Below are 22,850 nucleotides of genomic sequence, written 5' to 3'. Positions count from 1 at the left end.
TTATGATATTAGCTGGTTATTTTGCTCGTTAGTTGATGCAGTTTCTTCCTAGCCTCAATGGTCTTTACATTTTGGCATATTTTTGCAATGGCTGCTACCGGTTGTTCCTTTCCATGTTTAGTGCTTCCTTCAGGATCTTTTGTAGGGGAGGTCTGGTGGTGACAAAATCTCTAAGTATTTGCTTGTCTGTAAAGGATTTTATTTCTCCATCACTTATGAAACTTAGTTTGGCTGGATATGAAATTCTGGGTTGAAAATTCTTTTCTTTAAGAATGTTGGGGCCGGGCGCGGTGGCTCAAGACTGTAATCCCAGCACTTTGGGAGGCCGAGACGGGCGGATCACAAGGTCAGGAGATCGAGACCATCCTGGCTAACATGGTGAAACCTCGTCTCTACTAAAAATACAAAAAACTAGCCGGGCGAGGTGGTGGTCGCCTGTAGTCCCAGCTACTTGGGAGGCTGAGGCAGGAGAATGGCGTAAACCCAGGAGGCAGAGCTTGCAGTGAGCTGAGATCCAGCCACTGCACTCCAGCCTGGGCGACAGAGGGAGACTCCGTCTCAAAAAAAAAAAAATAATAATAATGTTGAATATTGGCCCCCACTCTCTTCTGGCTTGTAGAGTTTCTGCCGAGAGATCCGCTGTTAGTCTGATGGGCTTCCCTTTGTGGGTTACCCGACCTTTCTCTCTGGCTGCCCTAAACATTTTTTCCTTCATTTCAACTTTGGTGAATCTGACAATTATGTGTCTTGGAGTTGCTCTTCTTGAGGAGTATCTTTGTGGCGTTCTCTGTATTTCCTGAATTTGAATGTTGGCCTGCCTTACTAGGTTGGGGAAGTTCTCCTGGATGGATATCCTGAAGAGTGTTTTCCAACTTGGTTCCATTTTCCCCCTCACTTTCAGGCACACCAGTCAGATGTAGATTTGGTCTTTTCACATAATACCATATTTCTTGGAGGCTTTCTTCATTTCTTTTCACTCTTTTTTCTCTACATTTCTCTTCTCACTTCATTTCATTCATTTGATCTTCAATCCCTGATAATCTTTCTTCCAGTTAATCGAGTCGGTTAGTGAAGCTTATGCATTTGTCACGTAGTTCTCGTGTCATGGTTTTCATCTCTTATCAGTTCTTTTAAGGTCTTCTCTGCATTGATTATTCTAGTTATCCATTCATCCATTCTTTTTTCAAAGTTTTTAGTTTCTTTGCGCTGGTTACGTAGTTCCTCCTTTAGCTCTGGGAAGTTTGATCTCTGGGATATAATCTCCTGGTGTACCGTTTGCTAAGACCCTTGGTAAAGCGCAGTATTAGGGTGGGAGTTACCCGATTTTCCAGGTGTTGTGTGTCTCAATTTCCCTTGGCTAGGAAAAGGAATTCCCTTCCCCCTTTCTCTTCCCAGATGAGGCGTTGCCTCGCCCTGCTTCAGCTCTCGCTGGTCGGGCTGCACCCGCGGACCAGCATCAACTGTCCGACACACCCCAGTGAGATGAACTTGGTACCTCAGTTGAAAATGCAGAAATCACCCTTCTCTGTCGCTCATGCTGGGAGCTGGAGGCTGGAGCTGTTCCTATTCGGTCATCTTGGGTGCCACACCCATTTATTGTTTAATTAATTTTGTTTCTTTGTTTTGAAGATGATGGGACAACACCTGAGAGGATAGCACAAATAACAGGACCTCCAGACCGATGTCAACATGCTGCAGAAATTATTACAGACCTTCTTCGAAGTGTTCAGGTTTGATAGAAAGTTAACATTTTCATTTTTTGTTTTTATGGAAAAATATTTTCCTTCATGAAATCTGAAGTTTCCTCTATATCAGTCTGCTTGATGATGCTTTATTAATGGAGAAAGTTTAAATTGTTTTAAGGTAAAGATCTTGGAGCAGGAAGAACTACTACCTTAAGTGCTACCTTATTTACTCTTTAATTTTAAAAAATGTTATTACTTATGATTATTTGGGCCAGTTCATCTCTACATTTATGGTTCAGGTATTTGAGAGCTGGGAAAAATAGACATAATAATTTTATCATGAAAAAAAGTATTTCTGTGCTGATTTTTTTCCTTCTTGTCTATTCCTCTCTATAGGCTGGTAATCCTGGTGGACCTGGACCTGGTGGTAGAGGAAGAGGTAGAGGTCAAGGCAACTGGAACATGGGACCACCTGGTGGACTACAGGAATTTAATTTTATTGTGCCAACTGGGAAAACTGGATTAATAATAGGAAAAGGCAATGTATTTTAAACTCTTAATGTTTAACACATTATTCATTTTTCTGGACACTATTTCTGTTGCTGTTGTAAACAAGTGGCAATGCTTTTTCTCTCGCTGTGTTTTAGTAGAAAAGCATTCTTATGTTAATACGTAACAAGTAAAACATAAATGAAGGATCTAATGTATATTTATAAAAAGAGCAGGATTTTAATCTTACTAGCTTCTAGAGAAAGTGAACGAAGATAATTATTAGCATAAGAAAGGTCTTTTGACCCAAAAAGTTGTTTGAGTGTTTTTGTTTGTGCATTTTGGTTTTTCCCGACTCATATTTTAAAAATTTGAATGTTTATAAGTGTATTAGTTTATATTTATACTGCTTTTAAAAGCAGTTTATTCAAATATTTTATTATAATCACATTAAGGTTAAGTTTAAACATACTAAGTAAATGTAAATGTATTTTAAGAGAAGCATGAAATGCTTCCTAAAATTTGATTTAAAGTGTAGAATATTAAATGAAAAATCTTAATACAATACTGTCAAGTAGAATACTGACTGACCAAACCATGTTTTTAATGGCCCATTTAATTGTGACCATTTTCTTCTAAATAGCTTCTAGTATACCCTTGAAACCTTTAGAGAAATTATTGTCTTTTATTTTAGGAGGTGAAACCATAAAAAGCATAAGCCAACAGTCTGGTGCAAGAATAGAGCTTCAGAGAAATCCTCCACCAAATGCAGATCCTAATATGAAGTTATTTACAATTCGTGGCACTCCACAACAGATAGATTATGCTCGGCAACTCATAGAAGAAAAGATTGGTGTGAGTATACTTTAAACTTTTAATTTATAGTGTAGACCCTTAGATTGTAGTTAAATTAAGACGTTTATTCGAATACATCAAAGGAAAACATATAATTACTAGTCTGTATTTATAGATTTCATGATACCTATAATAGATACAATGTGAAGATTTTCCAGCAATGAAAATAACCTAATTAAATGTGCAGTTACAGGTTTTGAGAACAACCTTACGTTTGAGTGTGGATAGATAGGAGGGTGCAGGCATCATATTAGTGTTATTGTAGGATTGTGGAACATACTTGAAGGACATAGTTAATGGGAATTCATTATTTATTAAGATTTTACTATACTGAACCCCAGCAAGGCAAACAAGATAAATCAGATGCATCTTCCGCTCTGCAGTAGAAATTCGTAAATCCTAGCTTTTGGACTGGCTCACAAATCATCTGGGGGTTTTAAAATGTAGACTATTTGGGTGCTTCCAACTCCTACACATAATATACAGAGACAGACCTGACTCAAAATGTCTGGGATAGGGCCCAGCATCTGATTTTACACAGATGTTTGGGTTTTTTTCTCCAGAAAAGTTTTCTGTTAGAACAAAAAGTATAAAAAGCTTTGACTGCTTTTTTGTAAATGAGGCAGATGGTGTCTTACTGGAGTTTTTAACACAAAGTGTGCAGGGAGCATCTTAAATTATTAATCAGAATTTCCTAGGAAAAATTAGTTTTGGTGTTTGCCATGCTGTGAATGGAGTGCATGCAAAACAAGGTTGACGCTGTTTCTGTGTACTTGGGAAGACAAAAATAGATGTACTAAAGATGCTTAAGGAACATCTTATAAAATGTACACAAACATTGTAAGTTCTGTTGTATGGATAGTTTAATTGTTCAAAAAATGAAGATGTTTGTGGAGTAATGATAGGAGGTTGATGCCATAGCAAAAAAAAATGAATAGCACATCTTGGTTTTTGATTTTACAGTATTAGCCTTACGTGCATGGATCAGGATTTCTGTTGGATTCATGGTAAAACAAGATAGATTGTTTTAGAGAAGCAATTTGGTGTGGTGATTAAGAGCACGGACTCTTTTCTCTGAATCATTTACTGGGTCTGTGACCTTGGAGAAGTTGCTCAGGCTTTTCTGTGCCTTGGTTTCCTCCTATAAAATGAGGATAATTGTATCTATTTCATAGAGTTGTAGGGATTAAATGAACGTTCACCTGTGTGTCACTTAAAAGAATGCCTGGCACATAGCCCTAAAAAATGTTGCTACTTTTTCAGTATTATTTTTACTATTTGGAAAGAATAGATAATGGATAATAAGTGAGAGATGACAGCAATTGGAGACTTAAAGAGACAAGTTAATAAAAATAACTTTAAAGGTCATGAAGTTTAGTTTCCCTATTTTGCAGTGAGAAATTTACAACAAAATATAGTGTTACCATTTTGTCCAGCATGTTGCCTGGTTGTGTTAGCTACTCAGAAGGAGCATTTTAGGACAGTTAAGTGTAATGTCTTTGTTGGCTTAACAAAACAGAAATCAGTTAAGCATTATTAATTATGATGTGGCATGCATGCATGATAAGGATATAAAATATCCTGATTTATTGAAGGACTTAAAAAGGGAATGTTTGTGCTGTTTAGAATTATGATACATGAAAGGCCAAAAAGGATATAAATTATTGATCTGAATGGGGTTTCAGTGACAGAAATAGGTTGTGAGGTGGAGTTTGGTTTAATAGTGAACCAACTAGCTGTTAACATTATCAATGAAGTGTTCAGAAGACAATTGATGATATAGGACCCAAGCAGTTTGGGAATATATTGTCAAGATGGTTGTCTTCTGTTAGGCAAGCAGATGTAGAGAGAAGAGCTGAAGATAAAGACCTGATTTCTGTGATTAAGATGAAAAAAGATAGTAAAAGAAAGAATTATAAAAGGAAAGGGATCTACTGCTGTCGCAGACAAGCTAAAGAAAATTTAATTGCTAATTTTAATTTAATTTAAATTGCATTTAATTGCTACCGCTATTGATTTTAGTAAATTTCACATGTCTCGTTATTATGGCAGATAAAATAGTTTTTGCAAAATGAATGAGGAAAGGAAGGAAAACCTAAAATTTGTTGTTTGTGACTATAAGAGGGTAGAAGTGGAAGATTATTTGTCCATAGAGTTGGTTTGCTGATTTTTCTATGTCTTCCTTTTTTTTTTGTAGGGCCCAGTAAATCCTTTAGGGCCACCTGTACCCCATGGGCCCCATGGCGTCCCAGGCCCCCATGGACCTCCTGGGCCTCCAGGGCCTGGAACTCCAATGGGACCATACAACCCTGCACCTTATAATCCTGGACCACCAGGCCCAGCTCCTCAGTAAGTATTGGGTTTAGTTCTGGGCTTTCCCCCAAAGATTCTAGTTTTTGGACTACATTTTTATACTGAATTTTCTTCTCAGTGGTCCTCCAGCCCCATACGCTCCCCAGGGATGGGGAAATGCATATCCACACTGGCAGCAGCAGGCTCCTCCTGATCCAGGTAAAAAGATGCTTATCATTTGTGTGTTAGCTGTATTGTTTTTCACTCGTGTTACATTATTAAATTTTCTAGTGTTGATTCTACATTTGTATGCCTCACCTTCACTCACTCTACTCTTTCAACAGCGTTAGGCACTGCCTCTACCCCAGTGTATATAGAACTGACATGAATATGATCTCTGCTTTTATGGAATTCCTTTCAGCTTGCATTTGGCTTTCTTATGAGTCGATATAGCAGAATGATAAAAACTAAAAGCTGCAGGAAAGAGCACAGTGTCATAGATTTTGGATACCAGTGCTATCAAATATGTAGTGTGTTAATTGTGGCATTATCTATGAAAAAATAGTTTTTACTTATTTAGAAAATTATGGGATGGGGCCGGGCACTGAGGCTCACGTCTGTAATCACACCTGTTCAGAAGTCGAGGCTGAGGCTTGAGACCAGCCTAGGCAACATGGCAAGACCCATCTCTAAAAAAATTTGTTTTAAATTAGCCAGCCAGGGTGGTATGTGTCTGTATTTCTAGCTGCTCAGAAGGCTGAGGGGGGGCGGGGGGATTGCTTGAGGCTAGAAGTTCTAGATTGTATTGAGCTGTGGGCGCACCACTGCACTCCCCTGGGCAACAGAATGGGACCCCATCTCTTAAAAAATATATATATATGTATATATAAAACAGTCTTACAGAGTGTTAAGTATTTGGGCATTAAACTCCCAAATTGTCAAATAAGATACCGGTTCTAGTACTCCTCATAATGACAACTTCATGTGAGTAAAAATCAGGCCTGTATTTAATAACTGCATGCTAAAACCCAAATACATTTAATTATTTTCTATATTCAGATCTGGATTTTCGATATGTATCTATTATATCCTGTACTATTCTGGCGTCTTTCCATACCCTGTAGTTTGCTTTCCATCTTGGTCAAAGAGTCATTCTTTGAAACCAGTTAACATTTATTTATGATCCTTTTTTTTCACCTGCTACCTACCTTTTAGGCCTCTTTCACCAGAGTAGTTTCAAGGAAAATATACTCAATTATGGATTACTTTCTACACATAATATATTTATCCCAAAAAAACTTGAAGTAATTTATGTAAATGAAATTACTTGGTTAATTTCATAGGAAGTGTGCTGTTTGGAATATGATGACACAGCATGATAGTTACCAAATAATCACAACTTCCATTAATTCAAGGAATGACTTGAGTTGTGCTAGGATATAGGTATGCAAAGTTGGGGTTGTGTTCTATAGCAAAAGAATGCACTCCCAGCATACCAACACTGATAGAAGGGCTCACAAGGTACAGAATATAATACTGTAAACACGAATTTTTGGAGAATGAAAGGGCTTTGCTTTTCCTCTTGTTGGCTAATTGGGATGGTATAATTAAGTAATGAGATTGAAGAGTTTGAGTAGGTTAAGAGACAGATTCATACTGGGTAACTTGGATCTGCCAGGATTGTATTTTTGAGCACTACTGGGTGGTTGGCATGATTGAGAAAAAATGATGGGAATAAGAAGTGGAAGTGGTCTTTGTATCACATGTTGAGTTTCCCACTTGGAGTAGTAGTGAAGTCACTACTGTAAAAGCTGGTCAGTGAATGTGGTTGCAGCATGGCCTTTGGGCAAGAAGTAACCCATTTAAAACCAGCTGGTTGGCCCCACTCAGATTTATCAAAGGGTTACTGGGTCTCTGGGGTGGATATTGCTTATATTAGACTTAGAATGACGTAACGTTTTAATGTATGAACTAAAATATTTCTTTAAAAAAGAGTGGTCTGTTACGGATTTATGTAGTGGTCAAGAATTTAGACTTCAGAGTCAAATAGACCTAGATCAGTCCTAGTCCTACAGTTTACTAATGGTGAGATGTCAGGCAAGTTTTTGAACTCCTCTAAGCCTGTTTTCTTATCTATAAATTGATCAATGAATGAATCTTGGGTTGAGTGAATATTTAGTAAATTCTTAGTACATACTAGTTATTTGTGAGACTGGTACTTCAGTATGGTTTACACGTTTGGGTGTAGAAATAACACTTCCTAAAGTCTGTTTTATCTCAAATTCTCTGTCCAGGCATAGTGTAAAGTGAAATACCTAGATTTCTTGATTAATATACAGATAATAGCCGGGCGCCATGGCTAACACCTGTAATCCTAGTACTTTGGGAGACTGAGGCGGGCGGTTCACTTGAGGTCAGGAGTTGGAGACCAGCCTAGCCAACATGGCGAAAACCTGTCTCTACTAAAAATACAAAAATTAGCTGGGTGTGGTGGCGGGTGCCTGTAATGCCAGCTACTTGGGAGGCTAAGACAGGAGAATTGCTTGAGAATCGCTCCACTGCATTCCAGCCTGGGCAACAGAGTGAGACACTTCATCTCAAAAAAAAATAATAAATACAGATAATGACACTATTGAGATATGTAAACATCCAGGATACAAAAGCAGTACATTGGGCAATTGAGAAAAGCTTGGAGGGTGTCCTAATAACACCTTATAATTATATTACCTTGTAGTTTTCTTTTTCTAGAAATTCTCACTCCTTTTTCTCAAACTTGACTAACCTTTGTTAAGCAGCTGAGAATTGCTACTGTTCAGAATGAAAGCATAATAGAAAATTTAAAAGTTTTAATTGTATGATATTCCTAGTACAAAGGACAGAATCAAGTTTTTTTGTGGTTTCTAGAAGATTGAGAGGTCTCAAACTGTTTGCACTTCAGTTGATGTGGGAGATGAGTGAGGGTCAGTCAAGTGTAGAGGAAACATAACATAGCTAAAAGCTGAGACGTGGGCATAGTGATTTCTGAAAAGTACAAGCACTGTGTTGTGGCTGGAGCTTGGGTGTTAAAGAGATACAAATGAAGGGAGAGGTGAGGCTGAAATGGAAAGGATAAGCCAGGGGATTCAGACTGTTAAAGATGTTGAATGATAGGCTGTACTTAAGCTTTGACCATCCTGAAGATTCTAGAGAATGAAGAATTTCAAGTAGGATGACATCAAGTTTATAACATTCAATGTGAAATAGGATGAAATGTGGCTAATCTTTTTTTTAAGATTTTTATATTTTCTCTTCATTGAAAATAAGGACAAAGTTCATTGTTCTAAAATAATTGTTTCTTTCTTATGCAGGTTAGCTCCTAGAAATGTTTTTCTTAAGTCATCTTCCAGATAGAGCTGTTTGTGCTTGAGGCGAAACCAATTTAGAAAAAAACAAGGGCACAGGATGGTTTGAGACAGAGCATTGGATTTGGAGCCAAAAGACCTTTATTCATATCCCAGTTATGCAACTCAGTAGTTTTTAACCTGGGAAAGTCACTTGGTCTCTGAGCCTTGGTTTTCTTTAATAAAAGCTGATGGTAACAACAAAAATAATAGAAAATATAATAGAAATAGAAAATATTAGAAAATATAAAAGTTTTCATGTACTTTAATGTTCTAGTTAATTTTGGGAGCTGTATATTTGCCAGAGAGCTGGGTGTGTGTGTGTGTGTGTGTGTGCGCGCGCGCGCGCTCGTGTGAGAATTACAGACTTCAACATGCAAACCTTGAACTTTCATTTATTCTAGCTAAGGCAGGAACGGATCCAAATTCAGCAGCTTGGGCTGCTTATTATGCTCACTATTATCAACAGCAAGCACAGCCACCACCAGCAGCCCCTGCAGGTGCACCAACTACAACTCAAACTAATGGACAAGGTAACTAAAGAACTTATATGTGAAAGTCAAAACTTGTGCTTGGAATTATATATGAAGTACATCACTGTATAATACCTAAAATTTCTAACATTATTTAATTATAATTTAAGCAGACTTTTCCTTTTTTAAATTGTTACCTGGAAATAGTTTCAAACTTTCATAAAAGTTATAAGAATACCAGGAGCCACCCATATAACCAGCTGTTAATGTTTTATCCCTTGTTTAATACCGTCTATATCATACAAGTGTATGGGTGTGTATTTATTTTAAATATCCATTATAATTAGTTCTGAAGGAAACTAATTATATCCAGTATAATTAGTTCTGAAAGAAATCATTTAAGACTAAACTATAGACACAATGTCCTGTTGGGTACTTCTTCAAAAATATATAACCATCATACAGCCCTCCAAATCAGTAAGTCAACATTAATATATTAAGCTCTTTATATCATTATGGATTTCTGATTTTTGCAGTGGGTTATATTTTTTGAATATTTTTATAATTTTGATAATCAGATTATCCTAGATTTGGCCAGTCAGGGAGTATATTCAGGGTGGTGCCTATATCCTTTTGAAATATCTGTCGTTATTTTAAGCACTTCCATACTGTCTGGCACAGTGAGATTGTTATTTTGTGTTTTATGGGCTCCAACCCTTAAGTCAGCTATTTCTTCAAGGAGCTCTGATTCCTTTTAGTAGAGTATGGTAGTTAGAAACGAGGCTTGACTATGCTTGTTGCTACTGAGGTGTAATTGCTTCTAACTTCTTTCAGCAGACAGAACTAGGAAATATATTTACATACATGCATACCTACATACACATGCCAAAAAACACATAAACATTGATATGTGTATATATTTTTTAAAACTATGTTCATATTACGACATTCATTTCAGCATTTTGGGGTTTTCAAGCCTTTTCCTTTTCTGTACTTGTTTACAAATGATGAGAAACCTGGTATCCTCAGTGTATCTCCTTATTTTACATACATTTACTTATATGTTCGACATAACCAGTCTTCCAAACAGGTTGGTTTTCTTTTTTGTCCACCACCTCTGTACCCCCAGTACCTTCTATCTTTGGCACCAGTAGGGATGCCACCACCACATAGTACCTTCCTCCTACCCCTCACTGTCACATTGCAGGCCCCTGCCAGCTCCTGCACCCAAGGAAACAGCTAAAATTGCCTTTTAAAAACTTTAATTCTGTTTTTCTGTTTTGTTTTGTTTTGCTTGATCAAGGAGATCAGCAGAATCCAGCCCCAGCTGGACAGGTTGATTATACCAAGGCTTGGGAAGAGTACTACAAGAAAATGGGTATGTTTTATACATTTCTTGAAAATACATACTTAATTAAATTGAAACACAAGGTATTCTCTTCAGAAAGAGAATAATTGAATAAAATCACTGGACTCGTAAATATACCAAGACAGTTGCAAATTATAGTTTTTAAATTTGTGGTTATATAGCAAGGAAATATTTTTCTTTCTAATTGCATTTGTCAACCAGTTATTAATTGAAACTAGAAATTTCCTCACTGGCACATACAGTATTAACATTACTATACTTTTGACAATGACAGTTATATATATTAGTCTGAGTGACATAAGGTTAAATTTTAATGTGTCAGGTGAAAATGGATTGTGTGTGATACCATTATTTTTGCTGCAAGATAAGCAGGTAAGAAGTAATCTGTAGTGAGGGAAAGTAACTAAGTGATGGAACCAGAATCTGGCTTCCAAGAGGGTCTGAGTCCCAAGCTTGTCTCCCAAATTTGTCTCTTTAGGGACCATTTGGAACCTGGTACTATACTTCTGGACAAATTACTATGTTTCAACTGCTTTTGCTCTTTAAAAATTATTACATACCACAGCTAGATGTCACAAACAAAAACTAAATTGGTAAGCTTGGTTATCCTTCACTAGCAGAAAAAGAATCTATAGGTGGTAGTTTTGTTATAAGAGATCGGTCTACTTGGGATTCTCAGTGTAAGTTTCAATGTTTTCTTTGCCAAAGAATGTTTCTCATTCTCCGCAGAAAGAAAAATTTCCAGAAGGGTGATGATTTTAATCTTCTAGGTGTAAAATTATATATACTTGATGATAAAGATGTTCTGCACAACTGGTTTCTTTTTAAAGAAAGAAAAAAAATGTTTTTCCTCATAGAGTGGCTTCCTAGGAGAGTCATATTCCATCTATTTCTGAGACTATAACAGATTAATATATGTTTTTGTGACGTAGCTTAGGCAGATCTACAGTAGCTGAAATTCCGCAAAAAGAAACTTTTAACTTAAAAACAGCATACTCTGATTAAGGTTGGTTACATAATATGTTTTCTGAACAGGGATCTTTTTTAGAATGAATAGGGATGCTATTAATAATCATGTCCTGCTGGGCGCGGTGGCTCACGCCTGTAATCCCAGCACTTTGGGAGGCCGAGGCGGGCGGATCACAAGGTCAGGAGATGGAGACCATCCTGGCTAACACGGTGAAACCCCGTCTCTACTAAAAATACAAAAAAATTAACCGGGCGCGATGGCGGGCGCCTGTAGTCCCAGCTACTCAGGAGGCTGAGGCAGGAGAATGGCGGGATCCCGGGAGGCGGAGCTTGCAGTGAGCCGAGATCGCGCCATTGCACTCCAGCCTGGGGGACACAGCGAGACTCCGTCTCAAAAAAAAAATAATCATGTCCTGACAACATTGTGGTCAGGACCTGTAATCAACTTAACTTCAGTGAAATAGCGTCACCATTTTAAAAGACTTGAGCATGAGCCACATGCAGTAGCACACACTGTAGTCCCAGCTGCTAGAGAGGCTAAGGTAGAAGGATCCCTTGAACACAGGGGATTGAGGCCAGCCTTGGCATCACAGTGATACCTGATCACATGTTTGGGTTAAAAATCTTCAACTTCTATTTTCTCAATGGGTAATGTTCCCTAGATATGGTCCCTAGTTATTAAGTTATTAAGTAGGTAAAAATAAAGGCTTGTTAATGGATTTAGCTAATTACTGAGGAATGAGTTTGACTTCTGTGCTTTATTTTACCTTATTGATTATTTGTAATATGGCCGTTAATACATTTACTGTTTAGTCTTTTATGTTTTACTTTTTTATGTTTTACTCAAAATGAGTGGGTGGGTTGAATTCTGATTTTTATTGTTAAGGGAAGAAATTCTAATTTTCATTGTTAAGGGAAGAAATTGTCTTTATTGTCTTTAATTTTTTTTTTCACCATTTCCCTGCCAGTTAGAGATACTATGCTATACTGTCTTAAATCCTCTGTAGGAAAACATGGCATAGAAATAATTAAATAATAATACTGCATGACTAAAGAACCTCCTTACCCCACCTTTTCTATCATTTTTCTGTAGTACCACAATAATCACCTGTTAATTTTATTTATTTATTTGAGAGGGAGTCTCACTCTCGCCTAGGCTGGAGTGCAGTGGCATGATCTCAGCTCACTGCAACCTCCGCCTCCCAGGTTCAAGCAATTCTCCTGCCTCAGCCTCCCGAGTAGCTGGGCTTACAGGCGCCCGCTACCACGTCTGGCTAATTTTTTTGTATTTTTAGTAGATACAGGGTTTCATCATGTTGGCCAGGCTGGTCTCAAACTCCTGACTTCAGGTGATCCACCTGCCTCAGCCTGCCAAAGTGTTGGGATTACAGGCGTGAGCCACCACACCCAGCCTCACCTGTTAATTTTATGAGCAAAATAGATTAGTTGAAAACAGATGTAGGTTAAGTTTTCCAAAATTAGGTTTATATTTTAAAACAATTCTAAATTCCCCAGGATAACACCAAACTAAGATTTTTTATTTATTTATTTATTTATTTTTTGACATGGAACCTCTGCCTGTCGCCCAGGCTGGAGTGCAGTGGCACAATCTCGGCTCACTGCAGCATCCACCTCTCAGGTTCAAGCAATTCTTCTGCCTCAGCCTCCCAAGTAGAGAAAATCTTGATGAGATTTCAGAGAGTTATAAGGAATGGCAGCAATCTAAAGATGGGTATTCTTAAAGCTAGAATAGAAGGATTTTTTATAAGAGACCCTTAAGAGAACAAGCAGGGTTTCAAAGTAGAAAGGAGTAATTCTTTTTTGGAGAAGTGAAGACATTTGAGAAAAGTTTGACTTAAGGAAGGCCCTTACAATAAGGACTGATGTAGTAGACTCTGAACCCTTAAGAATCTGGTACCTTAAGCCTAAAGGAGGGTAGAGTGAGACTTGTAGGAAAGGTACAAGTATATAGGAAGACAACTGAGTGAAAATCTATTCAAGCAAGGCTGACTCTTAGGCTATAATAAAATCTTACAGGCTAACTGTAGAGCAAGTCTTTTATCTTTTGGATGAAAGAAATTTAAGGCTAAACTTTATAGATTATAATTATAAAACTATAATAAATATTAGATAATGTTCTACTGAAGTGTAAACTCAACTGTCTTGAATCAAACAGTAACTAAGCCATGATCACACCACTACCACTGTGTTCCAGCCTAGGTGACAGAGCAAGACCCTGTCTCAAAACAAAATCCAGTAACTAAAGAGAATAATAAGGGGAGCAAGGTAAGGCAGTACATGTCTGAAAGGGCAAGGAAAGAGTTCTTTAAAGTCTAAAGTGTTTACTATTAGCTTTCCACAGGGATATAGGAGTTTGCAGAGGTTGTAGTTTTTTAAGGGAACATTGATGGAATTTTCTTGATGAATATGCCTGTTTCTACCATCTTACATCTAAAATGAGTAACTCTCACAGTGGGTTTAAAACCTGAAGAATATTGATTGCTACCTTGATCAGGTTTGGTTTCAAGTGTGCAGCTTGTAAGAGAAAACGTGTGGTTTTATTGCTGTTGTTACACCAGAGTATTTGGCAGTTTTTTAAATATTGAAACCTGTTTCAGATTTGCTTGAATTGTGTCTTGTAAGAGGCAAATGTTCCTGTTTGATTAACAGTTCTTTATAGAAGACAGGAAAATATGAGAATTTTTAATAGTCTATGAGAGTTCTCTGTTACCCAAGAGAAGAGGGTTTGTTTCATGCATTTTTAAAGAATCATAAATCTTAAATTCTTTCACTCAGTTGCTTTGATTCTGTCACCTGTTTTACAATGGTGATGGACAGGTTTCTGAAACTAGGAAATTGGCCTTGTTGGCAACATCATACAAACATAAAAACAGCTTCCTATACGTCCATGCTCCAGTACTTTTGTCTGTGGTAATTATTTCACAAAGCCAAGTGAGTTACAAACGAAATAAAATAGTGCTTAAGTAAAGCAACTGAATAGGAAAACACATCTCTCTTCTCAATTTTTTATTTAGAAAATTATATACCTTCAGAAATTGGGGAAATTAGGTACCACTCAGCTTCATTCATCATTTTTTTAAAGTTTGCTATATGTGCTTTATATGTACGTTTTTCTGTATGAACCATTTCAATGTAAGTTGCAGACAAGACAGTTGGCTCTAAAGAAACTCAATGTCTGGACACAGTGATTCACACCTGTAATCCCAGGACTTTTGGGAGACCAAGGCAGGTGGATCACTTTAGCCCAGGAGTTAAAGACCAGCCTGGACAACGCGGCAAAACCCCATCTCTGCAAAAAAAGAGAAAAATGTCAGCTAGGCATGGTGGGCTTGTAGTCCCAGCTACTCTAGAGGCAGAAGTGGGAGGATCATCTGAGCCGTGGGAGGTCGAGGCTGCAGCGAGCCATGAATGCACCGCTGCACTCCAGCCTGGGTGGCATAGTGAGACCCTGTCTGAAAATAAATACCCTCAATAGTATCACAAAAATACAGACTATATTTAAATTTCCATAGTTGTCAGGAATATGTCTTTCGTCGTCTGTGTGTTTTGTTAAATTCAGAGTGCATTCAAAGATTCGTGCATTGCATTTCATTGTTATATTTCTTTAGTCTCTTAATTCAGCAAAGTCATCTCATTTGGAAAAAGACCTGATCGTGAAAGCTGAGTTATGTGTTTCATTGATCTTGTTCTTTATTCCTTGTCACGTTACTTTTAATACCATTGTGTTGTAATTGGAATAAATTATTGATACTTTTAACATCTTACTACTAATCTCTGTGTGTGTGTACATGTACATGTACATACACTTTATAGGTTACTAATCAGGAAAAAGTCTTGGCTAGGTCTTAAAATAATAAAATCTTTAAATCATTGCAATTAAGTGGGTTTTTTTGTTTTTAATTCTGGAATCCAATCAAGATTATGCCTAAATCTTTACCTTCCTTAGCTAAAGCAGTGTGGATTTGGGGTTGATTTTGTTTTTTTACTAATAATGACGCTCTAGAACTAAACATTATGATTAATTATAAGGCAAAAAGAAAATAAAGAGCGTTTTTTTTTTTTATTTTAGAGTAGTTTCCTGACACTACTAATGAATATTTTAAATAAAACAGGAGTAATTCTGACCCTCTGTGCTTTTGTCTTATGATTGTAATTTAATATTAAAATTTAGGGGGTTTTTTTTAGGTCAACAAGGGCAGACACAAGATTATTCAAAGGCTTGGGAGGAATATTACAAGAAGCAAGGTATTGTTTTTACTGGAAATGATGTTGGACTTTTAATTGTGGTTACAGCAACAAAATTCTTTTTTTTTTTTTTTTTTTCAAAGGTCAAGCAGTTCCTGCTCCGACTGGGGCTCCTCCAGGTGGTCAGCCAGATTATAGTGCAGCCTGGGCTGAGTATTATAGACAACAAGCAGCCTATTATGCCCAGACAAGTCCCCAGGGAATGCCACAGCATCCTCCAGCACCTCAGGTATAATGTAATTGCTAATTTGTTGATTTCTACTCCAGTCTGTTTTCTGCATGTTTACTGTTTGTCTTTTTGGGAGTGTTTGCCTTTTAAATTTTTATCTGGCAAAGTATAACTATTTAAATGAAGTACTACGGTGTATTGTTTGGGTTTTTTTGTTTGTTTTTTATAATGTTTTCCGGCATCTGAGTGCTGAATATTTCTGCAATGCCTTTGATTTTAAAAATAAATTTTCTTCCCCCAGGGATTTGCAAATCATGCAAGAAGCTACCACCATTTATATTAACCAGTTTTTCTTTCTTAAAGGATTCACTCCTGAATTAGCTCCATTTCAAGGATTTTCTTTAACTTTTTGTGTATTTCTTATGTATCTCTTCTGCACAGGGCCAATAATAAGAAGTGGACAATACAGTATTTGCTTCATTGTGTGGGGGAAAAAAACCTTTGTTAAATATATGGATGCAGACGACTTGATGAAGATCTTAATTTTGTTTTTGGTTTAAAATAGTGTTTTTTTTTTTTTTTTTTTTTTTTTTTTTTTTTTTTTTTTGCAAATGTACAAAATATCTATCACTACTGATAGGAGGTTAATATTTCTGTGTAGAAATGAAAATTGGTTTGTTTTTAGTATTTAGTGTAGATGTACACATTCCAGCAAATGTATTTGCAATTATGTGGTTGATGCTTTGTGATATAAATGTACTTTTTCAATGTATACTTTCACTTTTAAAATGCCTGTTTTGTGCTTTACAATAAATGATATGAAACCTCCTGTGTCGGTAAGTTGGATATGTGGGTATTTAAAGGATTCATAATTTCTTAGCAATGATAAATTAAGATACATATACACAAATATATAAGCTTTCCCCATGAAATATTGAGTTTTTAAACACTGGCATGTTTTTCCCCCCTTGCAGTATAGTGGTAGATTGGAGGATCTTTTCCATTTATTGTATTTGGCTCTTTCAGCACAAGTAATCCTGGTATCTTCATTTTTTTTCCTTCTGTTTGATTAAAAACTGCATGTGTGTACAATGATCTTCTGGCATACTTCCATTGCATTAACAGTGAAATTTCCTTTTTATACATGACCACTGTTTCAGACCTGTACTGCTGCTATAACAGTTAACCTTTCTGTTCTTAATTTGATAATACTTGATTTCCAAGACTGTTTCGGCATAACTAATTTTAAACAGTTTTCAGATAGTGAATATGAGTAGTCTAATAAGAACAGTTTTTTTTCCATGTAAAGCAACTCTTTCAATGTATATAATAGTGTGTTTCTTTCTAAATTTAGGATAGAAAAGTGAATAGTGTGCAAAAAGTATAGCTACATTGCATCTGCCATTGAAACATAAATGGGGTATGGAAACGTTCAAGCTTTTTTTTTTTTCTTTAAGCAGTATAGATAAGCTTTGTTTTGTAAATGCACAAGTCCAATCATTGAATCAACTTAATTTTTTTATGTACTTGAAGTCATTTTATTACTCTTTAACACTCATGCTGAAGTTCTGATATTTTGTTGAAATCCATTGTTTTACTCTTTGCATATTTGTTGGCTCTTTGCATATTAATATATTAGACTACATGCAAATACAGTCTGTCTTGCCATTGTCTGTTGAAGTGCAGGTTTGATCCAGCCAGTATAGAACTAGCTCTGTAGGGGTGAGGAGGACTGTGCTGTGTATCATCCTTGATTGTGTTCCTTCAAGGAGCATTGCACTGTAAGTACATCAGAATGACAAATTGATGAACTGCAACAGTATCTTTTTGTCAATGTTCCACATAATGCAAATGCCATACTTTGTGTGAATATTATGTTGGAATACAGTGCTGATATCTTGGAAAACCATAACTGCTTCTTAATTTAACATAGAATAATACATAGTTCTGTATTTTTTTTAAAGTGAGCTTAATGGGTAAGTATTTTTTATATGCTTTAGCTATAGCTAAAGAAAACTGATACTTAACAAAGTTGAATAGTATTATTCACTGGTGCTCCTGAAATATTGTTTTTCAGTGTAAAATATGCATATATTCTATATTTAATATGAAAGTCTTGAAATGTATCAGACAGAAGGGGATTTCAGTTTGCAAATAATGAGCAATGTAGCAATTTTAACACATTTCATAAATATATATTTTGTCATTGGTGGGGAGCACCATTTGTTGTTTTGAATATACTTTAAAGGAAGAGGTACAAGGACATAAATGTTGAGATTACCTACAGGATGGAAATAGCAGTACAGTTCATTATAGATATTTTGAAATGTTTTTGATTGTTTTATATAACCTAGAGTGACTTCCCTTACCCTTATTTAGATCTGGATATATAGTTCTAGTTTGAAGTTTAATAGTTAAGGAGTTAGCTATTTGTTATCTTTAAGAGTAGGGTATTGACGTGAGCAATTGCAGTATTTTGCATGATACTGTTTTATAGATGACCTTTTAGGAAAGTGGTGCATTTATTAATTGAACTGAAGAAGTAGTTCAGTTGAATTCAGTATCATAACTCACAAATTGGAGGCTGTTGATTTTGATTCATTTAAGGTTTAAAATCTTTATTAATTGCAAACAGTGCAATTATTTATACTTCACAGTGCCTTCCCAGACCTTCCACCTTAGGTTCTGCTGCAAAAAGCACCAGGTAAGCACAACCTAAGGACATATATAAATAAATATTTCAGTACATTAATGTTGTCCCTGTGAGGTTTTTGTGGTTGTGTATTCAAAGGCAATCTGCTACTGCTTCCCCAAAATGTATTTTGTTATTTTATGCTACCATCTTAGTGGAAAGTCTGTAAGTTGTTAAAGCAACTGTTTACATTTCTGGGTAATGTTTTTTATTTTACTTTTTTTTTTTTTATTAAGACAAGAAAATGATGAGTAGATTGCTGCAGTAATTGATCTACATCCAAATCTTTTTGTATTTTTTCCCCAAATATAGAAGTGTTAAGATTAAGAAAGGACAATTACACAGTTTTCAAGATTTAGGAAATCACTTGTTCAGAAACTTCAACAGCCTTCACAATCTGTTTTATATGATGGACAGAAAATTTCTTTGCCCTCCAAAACTATAATTTCTTTATTTTTTTCTTAAACTATAATAATTCAGTAAGGATATTATGGGTTACAATTTTATTATGTTTTTTTCTGAGACAAAAGTTATATGCTGAAAAGAAAAAGTTATAAGGCAGTATGTTTTGATAAAAGGCATGTGCATCAGTGAAATGTTAACTGTACAGCAAATAACCTTTCATAATCTGTAGCAATCAGTATTTTTCTGATTTAATAATATTTTAATAACTGACGCTGCATTTATATAATTTTTTTGCCAGTTTAAAATGTTTGTGTGTTTTTATAGATGATTTTAACTGGTACATATTTTGAGTTAAGATGAATGTATGAAAGCAGCATCTTATCAGTTTTGTTTATTCAATTTCTAAAATGTGCTGATCCTTTTAAAACTCCTGCTTATCTGTGCAACAAAGAAAAATATTCAAAAATACTGCCTTCATTTTCACACACAGTGCTGAAGATGCTGCAAGCACCAAATCATAGCTCATAAAATCAGGTCCTGAGATAGTTACCCATAAAGAGGAATCCTTTGAGTGTATGCCATTGGTGAGCCGATGAGCATGGACCATAGAAGGGCTCAATGTAGAAGGTAAAATTGGCAAATCATAATTGAGAAATATGAAATGTATTCCCATACATAATATGGTATAGGGTGTAATGTACCTGCTTTTGATCACTTTTCATTTTAAAGTGCTATTCACTTGATCTTAAATGTTCCATGAACTGTTGAATTTCTTAAGTTACATAGTTATTACACCACATTTATGTGTATGTTATGTTTTAATAATCAGTGATAGGTATGTAAATATAAAGGGACTCATTGAAACTTGAGAGCCTGTCGAGTTTTGGTTAGTTGTAGATTGCATTTTTATTAAAAAAATATAGATAGATGAATGATAATAGATATTGGGGCACTGTTTCTGTCTCATGAGAATTCTTTTATTCATTACCATAAGCCTTCACTGATAATATAAGCATTATTTTAAATGACGCTGGTCTTAAATCTGAAATAAATGGAAAGCAGAAAAGGTGAGCCAGTTGATTTGAATGCATTGGATATTAGTGTTAGAAACAATGTATAGTTTAGATTGAAATTGAACTGACTTTATTTAGCACTTAAACAAAAATTTGACAATGTTTTTGGTTTTTTTTTAAGACAGCTTAGTGTGGTGATACTTAGAATTCTATGGTTTGATGTTTCTTTTAGAAATGAGAAGTATAGTTTTATTTTTTAATATCAAAAATGGTTTTAATACTAAAACTAGTAATTTAATACTAGTTGTTTATAAACATTGTAAAATATATCTTTTAAACAAATTATCTTAGTAGTTAATTCATAAGGGTGGTTTTGGGTAGGAATAGCAGAGTACCTTCAGAGGGAAAGGGGAGTAATTCAGAAGTGATAGCATTTTATTTGTTTGAATACTCTGCCAGTAAAATCAGCTCTACTTAGAAAGTTATCTGTTGTGTAGAATAATGATGTAGAGTTTACTAATCAGTGAGGATGTCTTGTTTTTAGTTTCTGCAAACTCTGCCTCACTTTAAAATGCATTTTAACAATACCTAATTAAAGATAATTTTGGTTCTGAAAATAACCTTATTTTTTGTTGAGTTAGTGACTTCATTTTTCTTGTCACAATATAAGCTTTTGAGGGATTTTTTTAAATTGGTGCTTTTAATAAGCAAATCCCAGGGTTTTATTTTCTTCAGTGATACCCCTATAGAAACTCTTAAATGTATTTGCACATATATATATATTTTTTCTTATGCATGCTCGATGCATTTTCGTCCTGAGAAAAATGTTCTCTACAGAAACTACCCGTGTGTAAAAAGAAGATTGGCTTAAAATGGCTACTGTGATGGGAACAGTGTCTTAGGGAGATGCAGCTTGGACTTGAGGTAAATTGAATACTTTACAAACTGTGGTTTAGAGTTTGCTTTAATGACATTGTATGTAAAAGGTCACATGATAGCTGTAATTTTGTATTCATTATGGTTTCCTCAATAAATAAATGTACATTGATGAATATTATAAGGGAGTGCTTTGTGTTTTTTTATACACATATTACTTGGTAAAATTTTCTACTTGACTGGGTTTTTTTTTAATGCTTACTGTAAGAAAAGATGATTTTTTAAAAGTTCTAATGATAAAGGGGTACCATCTGGTTGCACAAGTATTAAAATACAGAAAGACTTTTAAATACAGAAGTTACTTTATTTGGGTTCACATTGTAAAATAAAATTGTCTTCCAGAAAATTAAAATATAAAACAACTTAATAGAACATAATAGCTAATTATTTACAAACTCATTTTAAAGACTAGAATTTCAAATTGAAGGTTGTTCCACTTTTTCCCTAAGTCTGATACACTTAGATCTTGAAACCTTCAGCTATGTTGAAAGTGTTTTCTCTTCTGTGAACTATTAATACAAAGTTTTTTTATTAAAATATAATTTGCTCAGGCAAGATCACATAAATTTGCTTTATAAATTTAATTATATATTACGTTCGAAAAATAACATGTTTAATATCCTCAACACTCAACACTGTATAGGCAGTCTTTCTTAAAAGTCCCTTAATTTTTGTTTTTCTCCATGCTCCTCCCCTTTTCCTCTAAAAGGAGTGACACTTTTCCCCACCCCGCTTCAATATATCTGCTTCAGAAAGACTTTGAAACAACCACCAAAATGTTATACTACTAAAGAAAAAGTCCACTCAAATTGATAGGTTCCAAATTAATTATCTCAGCTATTTCAGCCTAATTTTAGGTGTAAAAAGCTCAGAAATGCCATTCCTTCATGCAAAATAATGTATTCTACTTAGGGGTGTGTGTGTGTGTTTTTAACATAGTTGCTGTAAACGTCTATGGGAAATACACAGCCTTTATAATAGGTTCTGACAGAATAATTAATCCCCCCCCCAGTAAGTACATTTTATTGACTGTTACTGCATAATAGGCGATAAATCTGATGCTTATTTGGAAAAGAAGAAGGCATTCTTTAGATGAGCTGTGTTTTGAAGACTGTTACGAAAAGGAATAAGAAGTCAACATAGTGGCACTCCTGGTTTCCTTTTTTGGCCCCACCACAGAAAAGATGGATGTAGTAAGAAAGCTGGAGTGAAAGTAAGTTCCAAGGAGAGGGAAGGGGAGCTAGTAGTCATCAGCTAGAAAAGAGAAGAAGAAAAGTGATTTTAAGGAAAAAAAAAAAATTAATAGAATAAAAGATAAAAAGTGATTAATTCTTACTTTCAATGGTAAGAATACAGGTACTAGCTGCAGATCCTTTATTGTTGACTGCTTTACACATATACTCTCCTCCATCTTCTGGGAAAGTTTCTGGTAAGTAAAGGCAGTAAGTTTCTCCCCTTTCAATATATTGATAGTCTTCTCCATCCTGCAATATTTCTCCTTCAAACCACCATGTAATTTCTGGTTTGGGTTCTCCTGTTACTTTAACAGTAAATCTGACTGGCTCACTGTCTACAACTGACGTGTTTTTAAGAGGCTTCTTGAACCATGGAGCTCCTGATCTGGTTTGCTCTTCGTCTTCAGTAGTGGAGCCATTCATGATGCTACCTTCTTCCTCCTCCTCCTCTTCACTTTTCTATATTAAAATAAATGGATTCAGGTTGGCATTTATAATACAGTATTTTCAGGGCAGCGATTTAGTAACAATTTTGAAGTGAAATTTGTTTTTTAAGTAAAGAACATAAAAGTATGCCTACTACAAAGTGTACTTAACAGTACATTCCAGTGACTTGAAAGAA

At 35.5% G+C, this 22,850-nt stretch overlaps 2 protein-coding genes across 20 annotated transcripts in view; one reads left to right on the top strand and one right to left on the bottom strand.

The window, feature by feature from the left end:
* The window catches only part of FUBP1 (far upstream element binding protein 1), a 60,997-nt gene extending 39,883 nt beyond the window's left edge, over window positions 1–21,114 (top strand). For 6 of the 15 annotated variants that reach the window (XM_050805383.1, XM_050805392.1, XM_050805372.1 and 3 more), the window contains 10 exons: window positions 1,630–1,730; window positions 2,082–2,223; window positions 2,869–3,029; window positions 5,227–5,378; window positions 5,461–5,540; window positions 9,106–9,234; window positions 10,478–10,552; window positions 15,862–16,007; window positions 18,605–18,651; window positions 19,535–21,114. In XM_050805383.1, the coding sequence (XP_050661340.1) occupies window positions 1,630–1,730; window positions 2,082–2,223; window positions 2,869–3,029; window positions 5,227–5,378; window positions 5,461–5,540; window positions 9,106–9,234; window positions 10,478–10,552; window positions 15,862–16,007; window positions 18,605–18,651; window positions 19,535–19,565 (1,064 nt within the window). In that variant the 3' untranslated portion in view covers window positions 19,566–21,114. Of the gene's footprint in view, window positions 1–1,629; window positions 1,731–2,081; window positions 2,224–2,868; window positions 3,030–5,226; window positions 5,379–5,460; window positions 5,541–9,105; window positions 9,235–10,477; window positions 10,553–15,861; window positions 16,008–16,388 lie in introns of all 15 variants that reach the window. The other 9 variants (XM_050805431.1, XM_050805418.1, XM_050805457.1 and 6 more) reach the window with 6 other exon arrangements.
* NEXN (nexilin F-actin binding protein) overlaps window positions 16,508–22,850 on the bottom strand; it is a 58,582-nt gene continuing 52,239 nt past the window's right edge. For 3 of the 5 annotated variants that reach the window (XM_050805476.1, XM_050805491.1, XM_050805498.1), the window contains 2 exons: window positions 22,330–22,687; window positions 16,508–22,247 (listed from right to left, as the gene is read on the bottom strand). In XM_050805476.1, coding sequence (XP_050661433.1) covers window positions 22,234–22,247; window positions 22,330–22,687 — 372 coding nt within the window. In that variant the 3' untranslated portion in view covers window positions 16,508–22,233. Of the gene's footprint in view, window positions 22,688–22,850 lie in introns of all 5 variants that reach the window. The other 2 variants (XM_050805481.1, XM_050805508.1) reach the window with 1 other exon arrangement.

This window comes from Macaca thibetana, chromosome 1 (assembly GCF_024542745.1).
Source record: "Macaca thibetana thibetana isolate TM-01 chromosome 1, ASM2454274v1, whole genome shotgun sequence".
NCBI lineage: Eukaryota > Metazoa > Chordata > Mammalia > Primates > Cercopithecidae > Macaca > Macaca thibetana.
This window is presented reverse-complemented; position numbering and strand designations above follow the sequence as displayed.